General features: G+C 44.8%; 1 protein-coding gene across 2 annotated transcripts in view; it reads right to left on the bottom strand.

Annotated features, from left to right (window-relative positions):
- The window catches only part of PAXIP1 (PAX interacting protein 1), a 92,377-nt gene that overhangs the window by 18,810 nt on the left and 49,695 nt on the right, over positions 1-23,872 (bottom strand). For both annotated transcript variants that reach the window (XM_077808383.1, XM_077808384.1), the window contains 7 exons: positions 17,671-17,766; positions 16,135-16,272; positions 10,710-10,831; positions 9,933-10,117; positions 9,733-9,776; positions 7,852-7,919; positions 4,932-5,034 (listed from right to left, as the gene is read on the bottom strand). In XM_077808383.1, coding sequence (XP_077664509.1) covers positions 4,932-5,034; positions 7,852-7,919; positions 9,733-9,776; positions 9,933-10,117; positions 10,710-10,831; positions 16,135-16,272; positions 17,671-17,766 — 756 coding nt within the window. The remainder of the gene's footprint in view (positions 1-4,931; positions 5,035-7,851; positions 7,920-9,732; positions 9,777-9,932; positions 10,118-10,709; positions 10,832-16,134; positions 16,273-17,670; positions 17,767-23,872) is intronic.

Raw genomic sequence — 23,872 nt, 5'->3', positions numbered from 1 at the left:
GAAACTCCCCAATATTCACTTTCTGTAGAGCACATATATGCATCTTATAAATGCCAAACTGGTAAATCTATGAAGTGTACACACTTCCTACATAAAATAAATAGGTGATTTTTAAAGTTTCAATAGGTTTACAAATCTATGCCATGTAAATATCAAAGACAAAACAATTGTACCAACAGTGAGCTTTTGTTTAGATAAACATTATACAGTATAAATAGAGGTTACTGGAGGTTCTTCGAGAAGTGTGGTCCCTATCTGTGTTCCACACATGGGGATGCATGTGCACCATGTGCCTGAGTCTGGAGATTTTTACTAAGCAGTGTCCATTGTTCTGCATATGTGCAGTTGTTCTCCTCATGCTCTGAACCTAGGGTATATGTGGGAGGCGGTGCAGAGTGGCGCCTCTCCAGTTCCTTCTCCTACCACAAATCCAGTTATGATCTACAGCAGAGGGGACGGAGGACAGGTAGTGGAATACAAATAGGAACCGCACATCTCAAAGAGCCTTAAGTTACAGGTTAGTACCCTCCTTTTCTTCTTCGAGTGGTGGTTCCTATGTGTATTCCGCATGTGGGAGATGAGCAAGCAGTAGTCTAACAGGAGATGGGTGCACGGATGCAGAAATGATGGCTGACTGTAATACCTCTGTCCTCATAGTTGTATCTGTAGTAGAAGACTGGACCAAAGTGTAATGTTTTGTGAAGGTGTGAAAGGAGCTCCAGGTAGCTGCCCTATATATCTCTAGTGTCACATACATGCAGTAGAGGTTGCTTACACTCTGATGGAATAGGCCCTCACCCTCTCTGGGGCAGGGATGTGAGCTAGTTGATAACAAAGGATAATGCAACCAGAGATCTATTTAGAAAGTCTCTGTGCAGATATAGCTTGACCACTCAATCTCTCTGCTATAGTAACAAAAAGTCTCTAATTACCGTTTTTCTTTGCAGATAAATGCCTGTGCTCTTAGGATGTCCAGAGATTGAAGCTTTCTCTCTCCTCATCAGAGGCATGCAGTTTTGGGGGAAAATATCTGGAAGTGGATGGTTTGATGAATGTGAAACTCTGGAATTATTTTGGTGATGCATTTTGGGTGGGGGAAAAGAGAGACCTTTTATTTATAGAAGGTAGTATATGGTGGGTCTGCCATCAGTGCTTCCAGCTCGCTGACTCTCTTGGCTGATGTGATGGTGCCTAGGAAGGGAACCTTCATTGACAGATGAGATATAGAACATGTGACTAAAGGTTCAAAAGGAGGTTTGGAGAGAGAAGAAAGAATGAGGTTGTGGTCCCAATGAAGAATTGGCTTCACCAGCGGTGGGAAGGATCTAAGAAGTCCTTTCAGGAATCTAGTTGTCATGGGATGAGTGAAGATAATGTCAGACAATATGACAACCATACTATCAGGATATCCTGGGACCAGATGAGTGGGAGGAAAGCATTGCTGGCCGGGTGGACTGCTCTTAGTTCCAGTAAACTGATAGGCACCCTGGACTCCAAAAGGGTTTGGATGCCTTGTGCAGTATATTTGTCCAGATAAGCTCCCCAAACTAAGAGGGAGGCATCAGTAGCAATAGTTGCCTTAGTTGTAGGTGTGAGGAAAGGAGTCCCCACTCAAACTTTCTCCAGCTTTGTCTACCAGATAAGAGAGGCCAGAAACTTGGACAAACAGTTATTCTGGCATGGACATTGACTTTTTCTGGTGAGAAGATTGACTGAACCTAATTTTGCAGGCAAGAAAGATGAAGCCTGGCAAATGGTGTCATGTATGTGCATAAGGCCATGTGACCAAAAAGGGAAAGGCAAGTTCTGACCGAAGTCAGAGGTCAGAGAATGACCTGTTTTATGAGCTCTTCCATTGCATGGAATATCTTGATAAGTAAATAGGCTCTTGCTGTAGTTATGTCCAAGGTGGCTCCCATGAAATCTATGGACCTTGTGGTAGTCAAAGTGGACTTTTCTTGGGTGACACTAATTCCAAAGGAAGATAATAAATGGAGCAGGAATTGGGTAGCCAACTGGACTTCCTTGTATGATCTGCCTGTCATAAGCCAGTTCTTAAGTTACAGGAAGATGGTAAACCAATTTCCTCTTATCCAAGCTGCCACCACTGATGACTTTTGTAAAGACCCAGGGTTCCGTGGCTAGCCCAAACTGGGCTCTGTATTGGTAATTGTCTTCACCAAGAAGGAACCTGAGGAACCTTCTGTGGGATGGGTGACTGTCTATATGAAAATTAAAATTCCGCATGGTCACACTGGCATCAATAATTCCCCAATAATTCCCTATTTAACAAACAGTTTGCCCTCTTACAGAGAGGGAATTATTGATGCCAGTGTGACCATGCGGAATTTTAATTTTTGGATGAATAATATATTTAGTTGGCACAGAATATGAGAATCAGACTCCATCTCCCATTCATTTTGCGGACTAACGTGTATGAGGAGTAGACTCCTTTCCCTTGATGCTGAGATGGAACTCTTTCTATGGCTCCCTAGTGGAGAAGGGAGTCCACTTCTTATGCAGAATTTCCTCATGTGACTAGTCCCAGCAAAGGAGCCGGGAAGGAAGTTTGTGGATAGGGATTGACAGAAACTTGATCAGATAGCCATAGTGAATAATTTCCATCACCCATTTGTCCGTTATGAAAGCCCTCCATTTGTGGGCAAACTGGATATGGTGGCCTCCAAAAAACTGAAGGGTAGGATGATGTGGCATCAATAAAGGGATACAGGTCTCAACAGTCTCATCAAAAGAAATTCTTTTGGTGAGAGTAAGGTGTGGCAATTGATGATGCAGGAGCTGTGTATCTTGGCCTTTGTATTGTCTGTTTGTGTGGTGGTTCCTGGGAGCACTGGTGGTAAAATGACTGAAGAAGTGGTCTGTACCATTGCTTATGATGGTTCCTCTTAGGTTTATGAATAGATACCCAGACAACAAACTGTTGTCCTCAAGTCCTTGAGAGAGTGGTGAGATTCATCAGTCTTTTCATTGAACAGGTTGACTGTATTAAAGGGGAGATCTTGAATGGTACTCTGCTCCTCGCCAGGGAAACCCGAGGATTCTAACAGGAATCTCTCCTCAGGACAATGGCCACAGCCATCCCTGTGGACACAGTGTCTACAGCATCTACTGCCACCCGGAGAGAAGTTTTGGGCAATAGTTTTCCTTCATCAATTAAGGACTGGAACTGAACTTTATCTTCCTGAGGGAGCTTGTCCTGAAAATCCAACAAACTCTGCATAATTAGTGACGTTGTATTTAGGAGGAAGGGCCTCATAATTTGAAATTCTAAATTGGAGTGAGGCAAAAACCTTTCCTCCTAGGAGGACTAGTCACTTGGCACTCCAGTCCGAGGGTGTAGTTTTGGGGTGCTGCAGCTTGGATCTTTCAGTGGCTGCTTGTACCACCACAGAGTTGGATGATGGGTGAGAGAATAGAAACTCTGCCCTTTTAAATGGAACAAAGTAGCGCTTCTCAGCACTCTTTGGGGTGGGAGCGCAGGAAGCAGAAGTTCTAGCTGGATCCAGGATAGCCTTGTTGATAGGGAGGGCTGCTCAACTGGGACCCAAAGGTTGCAAGATGTGAGCCTTGCCTAGGCTCTAAAAGCAGTGCTGGTGTTTGTCACTCACTGAAAAGGAGTGGGGGGCGAGAAACACAATTCTGTAACCCTGGGACTCTGGGCATAATCCTAGCCTCCCGTGGATGATTTCCCCAGGATGGGGAAAAACAACTAACTAACTATACTAGTACTTAACACTAAAAGAGTAAAGTAGTAAAACTATTTACAATATTTATATACAGACTGAGGCAGTCAAAGGATGAAGCTGTGGACACAGAAGATTCTGACTCAGGCCATGCGATGATACAAAGGAACTGGAGAGGCTCCAGTCCTCACTGCCCCTTATACCCTTGGTTCAGAGCACAAGAAAAACAATTGCGCATATGCAGATCAATGGACGCTACTACTAAAAAGTCTCTGGACTCAGGCGCGTATGTACCCATATGTGGAATACACCTCGTTGGGCTAAAAGTTATGAGGGAGGTCCTCCTCCCTGAGAGGGGTGGGGCTTAGGACACACCCCTCTGCTTGGCATCTCCCACTGGTTGGCTTAGGCAGGGATCCATTTAATGTGCTTGCTTTTGTGACTCCCATTCTGATGAGTCTATCTCTCCACATGCATTGTATAAGGAGCCTTAGCACCTAATTCAGGCTTTGAGAATCCCAGGGATTTTCTAGGCATGGTTAGGCATGTTGAGGCTGAACATCGCTACACCTAAGTTCATTTCTGAATCTAGCTCCAAGTACATAGCAAGGTTCAAAGAGGGACTGGACTTATATATGGGTAACAAGAATATCCAGAGTTTTAACAATTAGTAAGTTTTGGAAGGATATAAAGCCTCATGCTTTAAAATGTAAAACAATGTCTGTGAAGAAGCAGGATTAAACATTCATGGGAGACAGATAACTCGGAGTAGGCAGATGTGGGGTAATCTTGCGCCTTCCTCTGAAGCATCTGGTTCTGCACAGAGTCAGAGACAAGAAACTGCACCAGATGGACCTTGGGTCTGATTCAGTATCGTAATTCATATGTTCCTCACCTGAACTTGGTCATTTAGTTTGCTATTGGAGGTACAGAAGGTACCCCCACCCCTTTGAAAATGAACACAAGGAAAGAAAAAATTAGACACAAGCATGAAGTACTTGAGTAAGGCTAACTTGGATAGAAACTAGCAGATAAAACTCAATATACCGAAAACTATACTCTCTACTATTTTAAAACCATTCCCTACAATTTTCTCTCTTTATATCCATTAGGCCTGTTCTGCTAAAGTCTTGTAGACACAAATTAAACTTGATGTATTCAGGAAAATAATCTAAAGTTGCTAAACGTTCCAACATATTGTGCATAAGTGACAAATATGAAAGTCACCTTGATATACTGCTGGACTTGTGTAGGCTCAAATCCTGTGAAGAGCACCATTGGGGTCAATTCTGGTGAGAGCTTTTTAGTAGGTGGTGGTATGTCCTCAATTCTACAAAATAGAAAAATACAGGACATCATGAAGACTGGGACCAATGTTTTTATTTTAAAACCACTGAAGCACAATCTTGCAAAATTTTACTCATGGGACTACCCACACAAGTAAAGGTTTTCAAGATTTATGACTTTTTGATAAAAGGTTGCCAACCTGAGAACAAGATGTGTTTAAGTTGGTTCAAGGCACAGACTGAGCACAGTCCTGACCCAGTGGAGGTCAGACTATCTCCAGAAAGGCTTCTTAAGCTGCAGCACTTTTCCAGAAACATATTGGATGCCCTGGCTGCTTTTCTTATTTACACTTGTAGATAAAGTTAAACATTTCACCATTATAAAGGACTGTAGACTTTACACAGTGAATGGCAGAATGATTCCCTAGAGAAAAATCACCAATGTCAAACCAATCATCCTGCATGATTTTAATCTAGAGTTAAGCATTTACATTAACAGGCAACATATTGTTTGTGCCATGAATGCTAACCCTTTAGAAGTCTCTGCTCAATTGCTCGGCCCAGTTTTGGAGACAGAGTGAAGAAATCTTTCACAAGATGATGTAGTCTCAGATTCATGAAAGGCTCATGAGTTCACTTTTTAGTGTATTTAAAAAGAGGCCTTTGCAATTATTATGTTTTTATGTGAATATGGTGTTTCCATTTCACTTTCTTTTGTCCATTCTCTCTTCCCCTCCCAACCTTTTCTATGTTCTCTTTGTTTCTTTGCCTTTTTAAATCCTTTTTTCAGTTTTGCTTTCTATTTTTTACTTCCATGTTTTCCTCTCCACTTCTCATCCCGTTTCCTCTCACTGTCTCTGCTTTCTTCCCGTTACCTGCTTGTGAAGCCCCCAGTTCTCTGCCTCTCTAATTTCTCCCCCGCAATTTCTCCAAATCCTATCCTCCCCTCTCTCTTCTAGTTCACTACCTGGGTGTACTCTCTTTTTTCCATCTCCTCCAGTGCATAGTTGGCAACTAGGGCTGTAAAGAGATTTAAAAAATGAGTCGCAATTAATCCCACTATTAAAAAAATGAATCGCGATTAATCCTGCTGTTAAACAATAATAGAATACCATGTATTTAAATATTTTTGGATGTTTTCTACATTTTCAAATATATTGATTTCAATTACAACACAGAATACAAAGTGTACAGTGCGTACTTTATATTTATTTTTGATTACAAATATTTGTACTGTAAAAAACAAAATTTACCTAATACAAGTATTGTAGTGTAATCTCTTTATTGTGAAAGTTGAACATACAAATGTAGAATTATGTACAAAAAAACCTGCACTCAAAAATAAAACAATGTAAAACTTTAGAGCCTACAAGTCCAATCAGTCCTACTTGTTGTTCAGCCAATCGCTCAGACAAACAAGTTTGTTTACATTTGCAGAAGATAATGCTGCCTTGTTTACAATGTCACCTGAAAGTGAGAACAGGCACTTGCATGGCATTGTTGCAGCTGGCGTCGCAAGATATTTACGTGCCAGATGCGCTAAAGATTCATTTGTCCCTTCATGCTTCAACCACCAGAGGACATGCATCCATGCTGATGATGGGTTCTGCTCGATAACGATCCAAAGCAGTGTGCACCGACGCTTATTCATTTTCATCATCTGAGTCAGATGCCACCAGCAGAAGGTTGATTTTCTTTTTTGGTGGTTTGGGTTCTGTAGTTTTTGCATCAGTGTTCCCCTCTAAAGACTTCTGAAAGCATGCTCCAACACCTCATGCCTCTCAGATTTTGGAAGGCACTTTAGATTCTTAAACCTTGGGTCAAGTGCTGTAGTTATCTTTAGAAATCTCTCATTGGTACCTTCTTTGCGTTTTGTCAAATCTGCAGTAAAAATGTTCTTAAAATGAACAACATGTGCTGGGTCGAAGACTGCTATAACATGAAATATATGGCAGAATGCGGGTAAAACAGAGCAGGGGACAAACAATTCTCCCCCAAGGAGTTCAGTCAAAATTTCATTAATGCATTATTTTTTTAACGAGTGTCATCAGCATGGAAGCATGTCCTCTGGAACAATGGCTGAAGCATGAAGAGGCACATGAATCTTTAGCGCATCTGGCACGTAAACATCTTGCGACGCCAGCTACAACAGTGCCATGCAATGCCTGTTCTTACTTTCAGGTGACATTGTAATTACGAAATGGGCAGCATTATCTCCTGTAAATGTAAACAAATTTGTTTCTCTTAGCGATTGGCTGAACAAGAAGTAGGACTGAGTGGACTTGTAGGCTCTAAAGTTCTACACTGTTTTGTTTTTGAGTGCCGTTATGTACCAAAAAACCCAACATTTGTAAGTTGCACTTTCATGATAAAAAAAAAAGTGTACTACAGTACTTGTATAAGGTGAATTGAAAAATAAGATTTCTTTTATCATTTTTACAGTACAAATATTTGTAATAAAAAATAATATAAAGCGAGCACTATACACTTTATATTCTGTGTTGTAATTGAAATTGATATATTTGAAAATGTAGAAAAAATCCAAAAATATTTAATAAATTTCAATTGGTATTCTATTGTTCAATAGTGCGATACTCACAATTATTTTATTTTAATTGTGATTATTTTTTTGAGTTAATCGGGTGAGTTAACTGCGATTAATTGACAGCCCTAGTGGCAACATGTAGAAAATTTTTGCCAGATACAACCATCTTACTAAGTAAGGGCTTCGATGGTTCCAGGCAGACAATTAATGGACAGTTTTGTGGACGTTCTCCTAAGTTTTTTAATAGCAAAGGAAACAGAAGCCTGTGCAAAAGGAAGTTAATGAGCTTTTGTCACTGGTTGCCAGTTATTCTTACCTTGCCCGTTTAGAAGAAGGCTGAAGACTTGATTCATTTTGCTTTGGTTTCAGGGGCAATCTCACACCCTGCAATTAGACCACCATACATTTGTGTCTGAAGTAAGCACAAACTTTCTGATTAACCATCCTAGTTTTTCTGTTTCACAATAAAACATTTAACTCCTATATTTTAAAGCAGCTGTTCTCAACCAGGGCTCTGGGGACCTCTGAGGGGGCCACAAGCAGGTTTCAGGGGGTCTGCCAAGCAGGGCCGGTGTTAGACTCCCTGGGCCCTAGGGCAGAAAGCAAATCTGTGCGGTGCTGAAGCCTGGGGCCCCAAGCCCTACCACTGGGCCTGAAGTTGAAGCTTGAGCAAATCAGCTTTGCGGGGCCCCCTGTGACATGGGGCCTCAGGCAATTGCCCTGCTTGTGACCCCCTAACACCAGCCCTGGCTTTTATATATAGAAAAACAGTTGCTGTGGCACAGGCAGGCCGTGGAGTTTTTATAGCATGTTGGGGGGGGGGTGGCATCAGAAAGAAAAAGGTTGAGAACCCCTATTTTAAAGTATATGAAGGCAACTAAATCTACATGTAGGTGAAAAATGTGTGCTAGCACAGGCTACATTTCAACTGGCAACCTAGAAATTGAAGGCTGCATATCCTATTGCTGCCTACTTAGTCAATCAGTCCCTCCATAAATATTGTGGTAAGTACCAAATAGTGCAGGCACACAAGACCATATTCCTAAGTATCTAAAATCCATTTAAAAAACTGGAAGACGGCATCGGGCTTAAGGTCAGGTGTCAGGGATACTTTAGTACTGGTTTTGTCCACTGCTGAGGGCTTGAAAAAAATGGAATTATTTAAAATATTTTGACAGCTAAAAAAAAAGTTCAAATGATGTAGAGGTTAATCAGCTCTTGCTTACTAAAGAGTATGGTAATAAAACTGACATAACAAATAATCCAGAACAGAAAAGATAAGGCAAGTATTTTGTGTGCAATGTGAAATTTTATCTGAATGCCATCTGTTGTACAACTGAACTGTATATTCATTGGTGCAAACTAGAATTAACATAAAATCGAGTCAAACATTGTGAAATTGTTAAAAGCTAGAGAAATGCTAGTCTAAAAGTTTTCAAGATCATAAAATAGGTTAATGTTATTATACATTGACAAAAAAGGAAATTCAGAGTGGAAGTTGTCACTTCAACCTTAATTTTTGTATTTATATTAGTCTAAATAAAATAAAAGAACTTTTATATAGTCTACAGTATGGACTGCAATATCAAGAAAATGTGAGGAAAATGTGGAACAGTCATTCTAAATTTCCTTGCTTTTGACAGTTTACACTACAGTCTTACCACATTTTTTATCAATACAACCTTTTAGAACATAATATTCTTAAATAAGATAACAAATGCCTTTCACTTGGAACCAAATCCGTGATTTTGGGACTTCATATTGTGTACTCATAACAGTACTCGAAGCCATATGAATGGAACAATTCTGCCTTAATTTTGCGCAGTATAAATATTATGCATTAAGGCCAAGATTTTCAAAAGTGACTAATGATTTTGGTTGTCCAACCTGAAACGTATTAAAAGGGGCCTCAGGTTCAGAATGTGCTGAATACTGATCCTCTGAAAACCAGAATCCTTTAAGAGATTTCAAGTGGGCACCCAAAATTGCTTGGATTTTGCGAAATGATTTCTTTTCTTTCTGCTGAAGCATGAAAATAAATTAACATGGAGAACATTATCAAATACAGGAAGGAGGCTTTTTAAAAAAATATACTTTTATACCCATCCTGATTTTCACCTACTCTCTCATACATGGATACAACAAAGCCCTAGCAATAACTAGTTGAAAACATAACTGAAAGACTAAGTCAACATACCATTAGTAGCTCTGATGATACCTTCAATGGCACTCTCCAAGCATCTACAAGGGGTGAAGAAAAAACATATAGGACTGTGTGAGTAATTTGTTACAAAAAAGATATGACACAGTCCAATATGACTGAGTACAATTATAATTTTGTCCAGTAGGCTAATCTCTGTGGTATACAGGATATTGTGAATGGAAATTCCCACTTACCGAGGAGGTTTAAAATTAGATGCTGAGTAGGAGAAAGTGGATCCTGAAGATTGAACACTGTATATCGGCTATGCTGAATCTGCCGTAACGCTTCAAAATTTCCAAGCAATATATCGCAAAGCCACTGTGCGTTTACACATGGTATCCTCCATTCTTTAGCTTTCTCATACTTTAACCCAGTAGGCCTTATTGTGGGAGGGGAGGAGGGGGGAATATTCACATTAGTAAAAAGGTACTTCAGTAAGTTCTAGAATACCAACATTCTCTTTTCAGCCTACCCTGTGGGTATTTTTTATTGGTAGTTGCAGCCAAATACTGTTTTTCCTAAGAGATGTTTTTGCTATACATGTGAGTGGTTGGTGAGCTAGAATTTCTGCCCAGAACAGAAGATCTAAAATGGCTCTAGCTGAAGACCTTTTAACCAATCAGTATTAACCATTTACTTATAAATGGCCTAATAACTCTACCCTCTCTTTAAAAGAAATAAAATTTACACTTAATGGCTCAAAAGTTAGCTTTCTAAAGTCAGAAGTAAAAAATTATAATTACTGGAATATAACAGGACTTAGAAATATAATTAATAAAACTGGGCATCCATACTGCAGTTGTCTGGATCACTCTAGGAAAAAAATAATTAAAACATAAGTGCCTTTATTATGAAATAGCTATAAATGAATAACATAGCAAGGAAGTCACTAACATAATCAAGGATAATTTTGTAGCTAGACTGGAAATAGGTTACTGAAGATTTGAATGCTGTTGAAATAAACCACTTACTCTTTACAGATGAGAACTGTGTTGCTGCGACACAGATAGCCTGTGTATTTGGCCCCTGCTAGGTAAGCCATTAGTTTGAGATCATCTCTGTCACTATCAACAAATCCGGTCACTGAGATAATCTATTGTAGAAAAGAACGAAAGTTACAAATAATAATAGTCATAAATAATAATAATAATAAAAGAACTAGGCAGTATTTACACAGATGCACACAAAGGTTGCAAATAAATAAGAGATTATTCTTCTCTAGCCTGGTGAACTTGTCAGCGTGTCTCAATGAAATGGAGGTTACTTATTGTAAGTGGAAGTTCTTGGAGAGGAGTGGTCCCTATCTGTATTCCACGTGTGGGTACACATGCACACCGTGCACGTGAGTCCGGAGAGTTTAACAAGCAGTATCCGTTGGACTGCACCTGCACAGTAGGTCTTGTGCTTCTGAGTGAGGGTGGATGCCCCCCACCCAGTTCCTCTTCTTACCGCAAATCTAACCAGATCCAAAGCAGAGGGGATGGAGGACAGGTAGTGGCATGCAGATAGGGATCACACATCTCAAAGAACTTCCAGGTACGGTAAGTAACCTCCATTTCTTCTTCGAGTGCTGGCTCCTATGTATATTCCAAACGTGAGTGAGTGGCAAGCTGGAACGGGGGTGTGAGGAAGCCAGAAGCAAAGATGCTTTCAATACTGTAGATCCCACTGCTGTATCTGCAACAGAGGCCTGGACTTCTGCATGGTGTCTAGCAAACGTGTATGGAGCTGGTGGCTGTACCTATGTCCTGCATTGGGAGTTCCTGCACAGATCCGATAGTGGTGGCTTGTATTCTTGTGGAGTGGGCTGTGAGCTAGCCTGTAGCATTTGACAATGAAGCCAGAAACCCACTTAGAAATTCTTTGAGAAGATATGGCCTGACTTCAGGATCTCTCTGCAATTGCAATAGAGGGTTTTGGTGACTTTCTGATAGGTTTGGTTCTTTGCATGTGGGATGCCAAGGGAGTGAAGTCTCTTCTCTTCAGGAGAAGCATGGGGTTTTTAGAAAAAAAGACAGATAAGTGAATACGCTGGGTGATGTGAAATTGAGAGAACCATGGGGAGAAATTTAGGCTGGAGGCAAAAGGATACCTCTTCCTTCTGAAAGACCTCTGGGGAGGATCTGCCATGATGGTTCCCAGTTTGCTGACCCTTCTGGCCAAAGTGAGGGCCACTAGAAACACTACTTTCATGGATAGGTGGGACATGAAGCACATTGCTAAGGTTCCAACGGTGGTCTGGTGAATTTTGACAGCACGAGGTTAAGATCCCATAGCGATATAGGTTTAATAACTGGCAGGAAGGCCTCAATGAGACCTTTCATGAATTGTGTCATAGCTGGGTGGGTAAAAAGAGAGTGCCCAGCTACTGGAGGGAAGAAGGCACTAATGGCTGCAAGGTGGGCTTATAACAAGCCGATCAAAAGACCAGACTTCTTTAGAGACAGGAGGTAATCTAAAACAATCAGGATGCTTGAAGTGACTGGGTAAGACTGATTGTGCTGTGCAAAGGTGGAGAAATGCTTCCATTTAGCTAAGGAGCAAGTCCTAGTCAAATCTTTCCTACTTTGGGTAAGTGTAGCTTGGACAAGGGGAAGAACAAGAACGTTCTACTTCCAACGGCCATTCAAACACAAGGTTTTGGGGTGGAGCGAGCTCAGGCAGGGGGTCTTTGATTCTGCCCCTGTCCTGCATTAGGAGTTCTGGGAAGGGGTGGAGCTTTACTGGAGGGTGGGCTGACATTGACAGCAGCTCTGGGAACCAAAACTGCACCAGTAGGGTGCTAGGAGAATGATGCTGGCCTTGCTGCACCTCTTTCTCAGGACCTGTGGAAGCAGGGGAATGGGAGGAAAGGCATACATGAAAACGTTCGTCCACAACAACAGGAGAACGTCATCTTGGAAGTCATGGCCTATGGCTCCCCTGAAGCAACATAGGGGAAGGGGTTTTTTGTTTGGGACGCAAAGAGGTCCCAGGAGGTGTGCCCCATTGCATGAATATGTCTGTCGGAATAGGCTGTGGATTTCCTGCTTGCAGTCTGCCTAGAAGTACCTGCTGAGGTTGTCTGCTAAGGAGCTGCGAATACCTGGGAGGTATGCTACCTGGATAGGAATGTTGTGCTTGATGGACCAGTTCCAAGCCTGACTGCTTCCAGACAAAGTGGGAGAAATCTTGCTTCTCTGTTTACGTAGATGAGGCAATGATATTGTCTGACATCACTTGGATATGGAAGGCACATATAAGTGGGAGGAAGGCCTTGTATATGAGGCGGAGTGCCCACAGTTGCAATTATGTTGATGTGTAGCCTGGCCTCCTGTGTCCCGTCAGTGTGATTGTTCAGGTGGGTGCCCTACCCCAGAAGGGAAACATCTGTTACAATGGTGCCAACAGGAGTGGGAGTAGAGAAGGGGGCTCCCATTCTCACCTTTTCTAGGTTCGACCACCATATGAAGGAAGCAATGATCCTGGAAGGAATGATCACCTTGGCGTTGATGTGGTCCTTGTTGGGCAAGTAGACTGAATTGAGCTGGGCCTATAGGCATCATAGATGAAGCCTGACAAAGGGTGTCAAATGAGTGGCCTCACTGGGATAGGCACATTCTCACTGTAGTCTTTGGTCTGCAGGATATCAGAGAAATCAGGTTGCACATCATTTGAAATCTTTCTGCAGGGAGGAGGGAAGGCACCTGTAGAAACAGAATCCAATGTTGCCCCAATAAAGTTGAGCATCCTCGTGAGGGATAAAATGGACTTTTCTCTGTTCAGACAAATCCCCAGGAATGCGAGAAACTGAATGAGGAATTGTGTAGCTGACCTGACCTCCCATCGAGACCATCCTACCAGGAGCCAGTCTTCCAGATATGGAAAAACTGTACGGCCCTAAGGTCTCATCTGGGCTGTCACCACAGAGGCTGTAGTAGGGATTCCACTTCCTGTTAAAGAATCACCTCGTAAGAGGGGTCCCTGAAGGGGTACCAGGAAGAAGGTTTGTAAAAACAGAAAGAGAGGAACTTTATAGAGGATGCCTGATGGATGAGCTTCAAGACCCAACTGTCCGTCATGATTAGCTCTCAACTGTGGGCAAAGAGTAAAATGGCCTACAAAAGTGGCAGGAGAAGGGGTATGTGGCACCAGTGATGGTAAGCATGGATCTACCGTGGATCCTATGAGGGGGCTGAGAATGGGTCACAATCATGGTGGTAGAGAGGGCTGAAAAGCAGAGCCTCTGAGTCTTCTCTTTGCATGGAGACTTGGCAGGACATTGGTAGTAGAAAGCATGAGGAGGGGGAGGCGGTCTTGGTTTATAGGTCTGACTCTGGTGCCTCCTTTTTGGAGCTGGTATGTAGATCCCCAGGAAGTGGAGGGTCGACCTCGAGTCCTTTAACGAATGAAGAGTCTCATTGGTTTCCTCATCAAAGGGAAGGTCCTGGATAGTATTCTTTTCCCTGGGAAAGACCAAGGATTGCAACCAAAAATCCCTTCTCATAACCATACCAGTGGCTAAATTTCTTGATGCTGCATCCACTACATCAACTGCAGTCTGAAGGGCTGTTTTTCCCACTAACTTGCCTGCTTTAGAAGGGAGAGGAATTGGGGTCTGTCTTCAGGGGAAAGTTTGTCCTGAGAGGCTACCAGCCTAGAATAGTTGCTGAAGTTGTACTTAACTAGCAGGCCTGGGAATTGACAATGCAAAATTGCAAGCAGCAGAAGAGAAGACCTTTCTCCCCAGAAGGTAGAGTCTTTTGGAGTCCTTGTCTGATGGGGTGGTCCAAAAGTATTGTGACCTAGTCCTTTCTGTAGCAGCCTGTATCACCAGGGAGTTGGGGGTAGAATGGGAGAACATAAATTCGGCTCCCTTTGCCTGGACAAAATAGCCCCTCTTGGCCCTCTTAGGTGTGGGGGCGCAGAATACTGGAATATGCCAGAACAACCTCACTGGTTCCAATAAGGCTTCGTTAACCAGGAGAGCCAACTTACTTGGGCCCTGAGGCTGCAGAATGTTCAGCGGTTCATAGGGTGCCTCTTCAGCAGGCATAAGGGCTCTACATCAGCGTTCCTCCCACTCCCACATGCCGCGGCTGAGGCACTGCAACTGTTCTCTCCTTCCTAGGGCCCTGAAGCTAGACTGGACTAATTTACACCAGGGGCACAGCAGGACCCTAGCTGCATCAGAATACAGGGGGCACGAAAGGTAACTTCAAGCTAATTATGCTCCCTCAATATACTCCCGGCTCAAGTGCAGGACCTCAGTAACTGAGATCTGGGACCAATGAGATCGGTTTCTATACGGCAGTGAACTGAACAGTACTGACTGACTACTTGATTTCTTGCAGTCTGACCCCTACGAAGTCCTCATCAACCTTTCTTTATTGAGAATGCACTCAAGATTAAATATTTTAACACCCAAATTAATAGGTTGCTTTTGGCCTTTACAAATCCTGCTTCAGGCATCAATGCAAACATTAAATTCTGCTCATTGAAAAATCTTCCAGTCTTCATTGCCCAGTTAACAGCTATATTAGGATGATGCTTTCTATCTCCTATGCTACATGTCCCTCCTTACTTGAATTCAAAATCTTCTCATAAAAGTTACAGGAACTGAAACTACTGGCTTTGGCCCCAACCATGCAAACATTACTCAGTGACTTCATACACAAACGTTTGAAGGATCAGGACCCATATGGGGAAAGTTCAATGTCTTGTGGCGGGTTTTGCCGTTAGTGTTAATGAAAGTGGTGCAACTAAGACGCCATCCACTGCACTCAAAAAAATATCATTTCTCAACCTTAAGTATCAAAATCCAATCTCTTGAGTTTGTGAATGGTTAGTTATCAGCCAAAGAACAGGTTTCATTATTCTTTTTGGTCCTGCAAATTGGGATTTCCCAATGCTGAGCTTAAAAATGAAAACATAAAAACTGCTACAGTTGCAAGAACATTAGCATCTATGAAGTTAGAGAAAAGTGATCACAGTCTAGAGGTTAAAGAACAGGGGACCTAGATTCTAATCTCGATTCTTGCTGTGCGATCCTGGACAATTTGCTTAATCTCTGTGCCTTAATTTCTTCGTGTGTAAGAGGAAAAACTATTAAAGGGTGTTGTTGTGAGGCTTAAAACTCATTAATGCGTAAAACACTTTTAGATCAATGGATGGTACACACCATAGAAGTGAAAAGTTCTAACTACCACTTGTAAGAACAAGAGAAAATCCTTTATTTACATCTATCTGAAGCCAATTCCACCACTGGGAAAAGGAGTCCACATTTTACTTCAAATAGGTATTTTCTGGATATGTACTGGATACTTAAATGCTGCCCCAATACAACAAATATTCAATACTCGGTGCAATTAAGCTTTTAAAGAAAATGCTAGTTGTTTTAACTTCAGGTTTTCTTACGTGCTGAGAGCATGGTTTTCCTCCTGGTGGGAATGCCACTGGAAAATGAAGGGCTCGATGTGGTGGTATCATTTTCTTCTTCTTCAAGATGGAGTTCAGCCAGTGTGCTGTGATGCACCTCTTCCTTTCTCTCACAGCCTACCAACACATGTATATACAGTTAGAAGTTGTTACTTTTGCTTTAACTTATTTTAAAAACAGTATGCTAGGACACCCATGTAACCCATTAAAAAGGCATGTTTTGCTCTTTTGAGCTCCCAGAGGATATACTTCTTTTCCCCAGCCCTTTAGGTGCCCTCTTTCACACTACATCTCCTTCAGACATACCACGAACATGAGACCTGGGTGTTCCAGAATATACATTTTATTTCTCTTGTAATATTATGGAGGAGCTGGTCAAAGGAAACGGTTACCTATAGTAACTATAGCTCTTTGAGATGTGATGCAGATGTGTACTCTACTTAGGTATGTACACACCCAGAGCACCAGAGCCAGAGAATTTGCCTAGCAGTACTAGTTGGGGGTGACGCTTGTGCCTCCTGGGTGTAACCCCTCCCCTGGCTCCATGAGGCAGCACCGCCGTGACCCTCCTCAGTTCCTTCACACCAAAAATCAAGAGTATAGACTCCAGTGCAGAGGGGATGGAGTGGATGTGGAATACACATTTATATCACATCTTGAAGAACCACAGTTACAGTAAGTAACAGTTTCTTCTTTGAGCAGATTCAGATGTGTATTCCATTTAGGTGACTCACAGGCAGTACCTGCATAGGTGGGGCCTGGTATCTACTTAAACAAGGACCGCTCTAACAAAGTTTGCATCTGCTCTGGATGCCGCAGGAATGGCATAATGGTTGGTAAATGTATGCACAGAAGACCAAGTGGCAAACCTGCAAATATCCAATTCTGAAACGTCACTTAAAAACAACATTGACATAGCCTGTGTCCTCAGAGTGAGGACAAGTTTTATACTGTATGGTTCCACTTTATCACTTATTTTCAATTGTATGTACAGATCACGTATCTGCTGAAATACTGAACATTGTAGTCTTACTTATAAAACAACTTCCATTTAAAAGGAAAATGGTGAATTAATGAGATCAGATCACAAGTTGTCAGAAAGACAAGCACACAGCAGGTTAAAAAAGAAATAATGAAAAAAATGTAAATATTTAATGTAGAACTACTCTAAAAATCTATTTTCTAGTCTTAAATTGCAGGGTCTCATAATTTCTCCAATTCTTTGTATTGATACTCCACACTGTGAATCTAATAACTGTGACAGTTTCACATATGCTGTCAACTTCTTTCCCCACTGGAGCTATGAAGTTATTAATACAGTGACAAATCTTGCACTCTTTACTGAGACAAATTCCCAGAAACAGCAATGGAATGTGTTCTGTCTTAGTGAAAACTGAAGAACTTGACCAACAGTGTGTTATTTATTCTGTACAATAAAACCTGCAAACACTGACATACTTCAGTGATACTTCAGTACATGAGCATGTGTCAACTTATGTTATTAATTTTGCTTACCTGAACATACATATTACTGACTTGGCTTTCACAGAGAAGATGCGTACATCTGCTTGTAAGCGTAGGGTCCACAGTGCCGCCATGTGCTTGAATGATCTGGTAAACCATTAAAACCAAATTTTTAATTAAAATGTTCGTTAACCTAACAAGTCCACAGTTCCAAACAGAGTCCTCTGCTTAACAGACTTCATGTTAGTGGAGTGTTTTTACATCTTAAGTGCTGGCCTCAGTTAAAAAAAGATTGCATATTTGCAAGAAGCAAGAAAGTTTTGCAAACAAAGCCAAGTTCTTTCATACATCAATCCATCAATATGACAAGTGCGTTCTCTTGCTTATTCATCTTTAAAAACACATTCATTCATAATGATTTAAAAATGCATTACTTGGGAACAGCTTCTCTTTGTATGAATTTAAAAACGACAGTTAACTGTTCCGTAATTGGTGTTCTTCAAGATGTGTTGCTCGTGTCCATTCCATATTAGGTGCTCGCCACATGCACCAGAAGTTTTTCCCTCAGTGCTATCTGTAGAGGACCGGCTTCGGCACCCCTTGGAGCGGTGCGCACAAGTCACGGTATAAAGGGCACCACCGGCTCCCCCCACACTCAATTCCTTCTTGCCGGAAACTCAGACAGTGGGGAAGGAGGGCAGATCATGGAATGGACTTGAGCAACACCTCGAAGACCACCAGTTATGGAACAGGTAACTGTCTTTTCTTCTTCAAGTGCTTGCTTATATCCATTCCATACTAGGTGACTCCCAAGCAGTACCAAGGAAGGCATGTAGGAGTTCATGGACGTGTAGACTGCAACGCAGCTCTGCTGAACCCAGCGTCATCTCTGGCCTGCTGAGTGATGGCATAATGCGCCATGAATGCGTGAACCGAAGACCACACTGCGGCTCTGCAAACGTCCTGGATGGAAATGTGCGCCAGGAAGGCGGCAAAGGATGCCTGGTCTTTGGCCGAATGGGCCCTCATGATTGGTGGTGGTAGGACCTGTGCCAGCTCATAACACAACAGTGGGCAACCTGCAAGCAGCTCATCAGGGTAATCCACTGGCGGGCCGCAAGACAGTTTTTTTACATTGACCATCCGCAGGCACGACTGCCCGTAGCTCTCAGTGGCAGCGGTTTGCCGTTCCTGGCCAACGGGACCTGCGGGAAGAGGTATGGGCTGGCCACCGCTTCCCACAGCTCCCATTGGCCGGGAACAGTGAACTGCTGCCACTGAGAGCTACGGGCGGCCTTGCCTGCGGACGGTCAATGTAAACAAACTGTCTAGCGGCCAGCCAGTGGATTACCCTGACGAGCTGCGTGCAGCCCGCGGGCCACAACTTGCCCACCACTGTCTTAACAGGACCGGATACAGGAGATGATCCAGTTGGACATCCTCTGCGAGGACACCAGAAGGCCCTTCATTCTGTCCGCTGTCGCGATGAAGAGCTGGGTCGACCTGTGGAAGGGCTTGGTACGCTCCAGGTAAAACCCCAAGGCACGTCTGCAGCCTCCTTTCCTCACTAGTGGTGTGTGGCTTGGGACAAAACACCGGGAGGAAGATCTCCTGGTTGACATAGAAGGAAGACACCACTTTCGGCAGAAAGGCCGGATGGGGTCACAGATTAACTCTGTCCTTGCAAAATACTGTATACGGCGGCTCCGATGTCAGGGCTTTCATTTCTGACACTCGTCTCGGTGATGTTATCGCCACAAGGAAACACTTTCCATGACAGGTGGGAAAGGGAGCAGGAGCCCATAGGCTCAAAGAACAGACCCATGAGCCTAGAAAGAACCAAGCTAAGATCCCACAGTAGCACAGGAGCCCAGACTGGCGGGAAGAGCCTCTCGAGACCTCTCAGAAATCTGATTGACACGTCGTGCGAGAACACCATCTGACCTTGGATAGGTGGGTGGAAAAGGAGATGGCCGCAAGATGCGCCATGATGGAAGAGAGGGCCAGTCCCTGGTTCTTAAGATGAAGCAGGTAATGTAAGACAGATTGTAAGGAGGAGCACAACAGAGACAGGTGATGCTCAGGTGCCCAGTGGGAGAACCTCGTCCATTTGGTCAGGTAGGTTGCTCTGGTGGAAGGCTTCCCGCTTTCCAGGAGGGAGGACTTGCTGGACCTCATCAGAGCAGGCCTGCTCCTCCAGGTTCAACCATCCAGCATCCATGCCGTGAGGTGGAGGGAGGTGAGGTTGGGATGGAGGAGGTGCCCATGATCTTGCAAAATCAGACATGGTCGGTCAGGAAGGGGCTAGGGAGTGGCTGCTGCTGGGTTCATCAGTGTGCTGAACCAATGTTGGTGTGGCCACGTCATGATGACTGATCATGATGACTTGGGCCTTGTCTCTCTTGATCTTTTGACAGGACTCTGCTAATGAGCAGGATCGGTGGGAATGCATACATCAGACCCCCCAGCCCCCGCCCTCCAACCATGACAGGAGGAAGGCGTCGGAGAGAGAGCCCTTGCCCAGACCCTGCAGGGAACAGAACTGATGACATTTTCTGTTCTGTCTGGTGGCGAACAGGTCCACTTACAGAGTTCCCCACCTCTGGAAGAGCATTTGGGCTACCTCCGGATGCAGCAACCATTTGTGGGGAAAGAAAAAAGACCTGCTGAAGTGATCTGGTCATGTTGGGGAGGTGACAGGCCTCCAGGTGCATCATATGCTTGATGCAGAAATCCCACAGTCAGAGAAGCCTCTTGACAGAGCTGGGTAGCATACTCCCCCTTGTCTGCTGATGTAAAACATCGAGGCCGTATTGTGGGTCAATACTCTCACCACCTTGCCTGACAGATGTGTCAGGAAGACCCCGCAGGCCAAATGTACCACTCTGAGATCCATGATGTTTATGTGCAACATCATCTCCTCCGGAGACCATGTCACTTGGGTCTGTAGCTCACCTAGATGCGCTCCCCAACCAATGTCCGAAGTGTCTGATATCAGTTCGACAGAGTGGAGCAGGCTGTCGAACGGAACTCCTTCCAGGACTGCCTTGGGATTGGTCCACCATTGCAGGGAGGTAAGTATCACTGGTGGGACAGTAACAACCTTGTCCAGGTGATCTTTGGACTGGAAATAGACTGTCACCAGCCATTGCTGCAAGGGTTGCACTCTGAGCCTTACATGGTGGACAACATATGTACATGCTGCCATGTGGCCCAGCACATGCAGACATACCTGGGCTGTGGTTAGAGGGAACGCAGAGACCCCCCCCCGCGATGAGGTCCAACATCATCTGGAACCTCTCCTGCTGCAGGAAAGCTCTGGTGCAGGTGGAGTCAAGCACTGCTCCAATTACCTCTATCCTTTGCATCGGAACGAACATTGACTTTGACTTCTTGTCATTCACCAATAGGCCCATGGACTGGCATGTGACCTGTAGCATCGCGATGTCCCTTTGGACTGGAGACCTGGAGCAGCCTTTGACCAGACAGTCATCGAGATATGGGTATATTTGAATACCCCGATGCCGGAGGTAAACTGCTACAACCAACATGCACCTGGTAAACATCCTCGGTGCTGTTGCTAGGCCAAAAGGGAGAATGGCAAACTGGTAGTGGTCCAATCCCACTGTGAAGCACAGGAAGCTTCTGTGTACTTGAAAGATCACAATATGAAAGTATGCATCCTTCAAGTCGAGGGCAGCATACCAGTCTCCCGGATCCAGGGAGGGGACGATGGAGGCCAGGGAGACCATGCAGAACTTCAACTTCTTTAGATATTTGTTGAGGTCTCGCAGGTCCAGGATGGGTCTTAGAAAGTACCACGAACAAAATCCCTTGTTCCTGTACTTGCGAGGAACTTCTTCCACCACTCCCAGCTGCAGCAGGCCCTTCACCTCCTATGTGGAGAGACTTTCACGAGAAGTGTCCCTGAAGAGGGACAGGGAAGGGATTGGGGGTGGGGATGAAAGAAACTGGAGGGTATAGCCCTGGGCCTCTGCGTTGAGGATCCAGCGGTCTGAAGTTATTGCGGTCCATGCAGGGAGGAAAAAAGAAAGAAAGGTGGTTGCAGAAACATAGGGAGGATGGATTTGGGGTACAGTCTGGTAGGTCGCCCTCAGACGCACCCTCAAAAAGCCTGCTTGCCACCCTGCCTGTTGTGGTAGGCGCCCAATTGCGTAGAGGGCGGAGGTTGGTGGCTCTGGAGACGTTTGTGGCCTCTGCTCTTCTCATGAGCTATCTCCTGCCTGGGTTGGCTCCTTTGGCCCTGGGGTATTGCAGCTTGAACCGCTTATGGGCTGGACCTGGGATGTAGAGCCCTAGGATTTTCAATGTAGCACAGGAGTCCTTCAACCTATGTAATTTATTGTCTGTCTACTCATCAAACAGCGCTTGGCCATCAAAAGGGAAGGTCCTGTATGGACTGCTGGGCCTCCATCAACAAACCCAAGAGAAGGAGCCAGGAAGCCCTCCACATGGAGATGGCTGAGGCCATGCTGCATGCCGCGGAGTCCACCACGTCTGAGGCTGCTTGCAGGGCTGCTCTGGCTGCAGCCTTGCCCTCATCGAGAATCGCCCGAAACTCCTTCCTGGTGTCCTCGGGAAGCTAATCCTCAAACTTGGCCATGGCTTGCCACATATTGAAGTCATAACAGCCAAGGAGGGCTTGGTGGTTGGCCACCCTCAAATGGAGGATGAATAAACTTTGCATCCGAACAAATCTAGCTTCTTTGAGTCTTTATTCTTAGGAGTAGCTCCTGGTTGGCCTTGTCTCTCCCGCTCATTAACAGTCACTACTACCAGGAAGCTTGGGGCCAGGTCGGTATATAAGGACTCATGATCCTTAGCCAGCACAAAGTACTTCCTTTCTGCTCTCTTGGAGATGTGGGGCAGGGATGAGGGAGTCTGCCACAGGGTGTTTGTGATCTTAGACACCCCTTCATGGAGGGGCAGAGGCACCTGGCCAGTGCAGTTGAGCAGAGGACATCGAATAGGGAGTCCAACCGTTCCTCCAACTCCTCCGCCTGGAGCCCCAAGTTAGAGGCAATTCTTTTCAACAGTTCTTGATGAGCCTTAGCATCATCCTGAGGAACTGCGTGAGGGGCCCCCGCAATTGCCTCAACAGGCGAAGATGAGGAGGAAGCGGGTGCCATGGGGTCTGCGTGAGACTGAGGGGTTCTCTCTTCAGGAATGGCCCACTCTGGGGGAGGGCGGGATACTGAGGCCGATGGTTTGTTCGAGGCCCCCGCCACCGCCCTGAGCCCTTGTGAAGGCTGGGTAAAGCCCCATGGGTTACATGGGTACCAGGCAGCCGGCCACTGGCCCTGCGGCCATGGGGTAGTTGGCGGTACCGCTGATGTTGAGGGGACCACCGGTATTGGGTTTTGGTCCACCAGCAATGACTCCTGACCGGTGCTGGAGCTCGAGGCCGAGTGGTTGCTTTCAGGTGACCATGAGCGAGTAGATCGGCTATTCCGATCACTGTGGTGCCAATCACTGTTCCTGGAAGGGAAACTCTCCACTCGGGACGAGTCCGTTCTGTGGGTCCTCAGGGACCAGTGATGTTCAGCGAATCAGCGACGGCATTCCAGTGATCTAATCCTCATGCTGCTCAACCAGTACCAAGATCTGGAGCGGGACCGGGAACTGCATTGGGTCAGTCTCCATGAAGACCTTCCTCCTGACCTAGGGGATCTGTGTTGCGAGGACGTGTACCGATAACTCCACTCCTGTGACAGACTGTCTTGGGCCCGTGACCAGAGACGAGCCATGGGTGAAGCACTGGGCGGATTTCTATAGACCTGTTCCAGGTCACCGGCGAGGTGCCTCTTAAGTCCTGCAGGCGGTGCCGTCAGTCTGGACACTGGCGAGGGCTTTGCCGAGCTTGCCTCTCTGCCTTCAAGGCCTGGTGGTTCCGTCCCCCACGATGGGGAGTAGTGCCGCTGAGACAGGGACTTACAGAAAGGACCCAAAGCGGGTTTACCCTTAGACCGGAGTACTGCTGTAGCCAGTGTGGGCAGCTCCAGTAGCACCAGGATATCCTGTGCTGCCTGCAGGGCCTCGGGGATCAACAGGATCTCTAACTGACAAAGGCCCTCATCACTGTCCAGAGTGGCAGCCATGGGTCGGGCAGGCTGGACCGCTCAACCTGAGCTGGGGCCCAACTCCCGGTAGGAGGCATTAAGTCGCCCTCCTTGGGCCCTGGCTCCCCTCTTACCCTCTCCTTCCCCTTGTGGGATGTAGGAGATCTTCCTCT

The sequence above is a fragment of the Eretmochelys imbricata genome, chromosome 2, assembly GCF_965152235.1.
Source record: "Eretmochelys imbricata isolate rEreImb1 chromosome 2, rEreImb1.hap1, whole genome shotgun sequence".
NCBI classification, from domain to species: domain Eukaryota; kingdom Metazoa; phylum Chordata; order Testudines; family Cheloniidae; genus Eretmochelys; species Eretmochelys imbricata.
The sequence above is the reverse complement of the archived record's forward strand: the minus strand, read 5'-3'. Positions and strand labels throughout refer to the sequence as shown.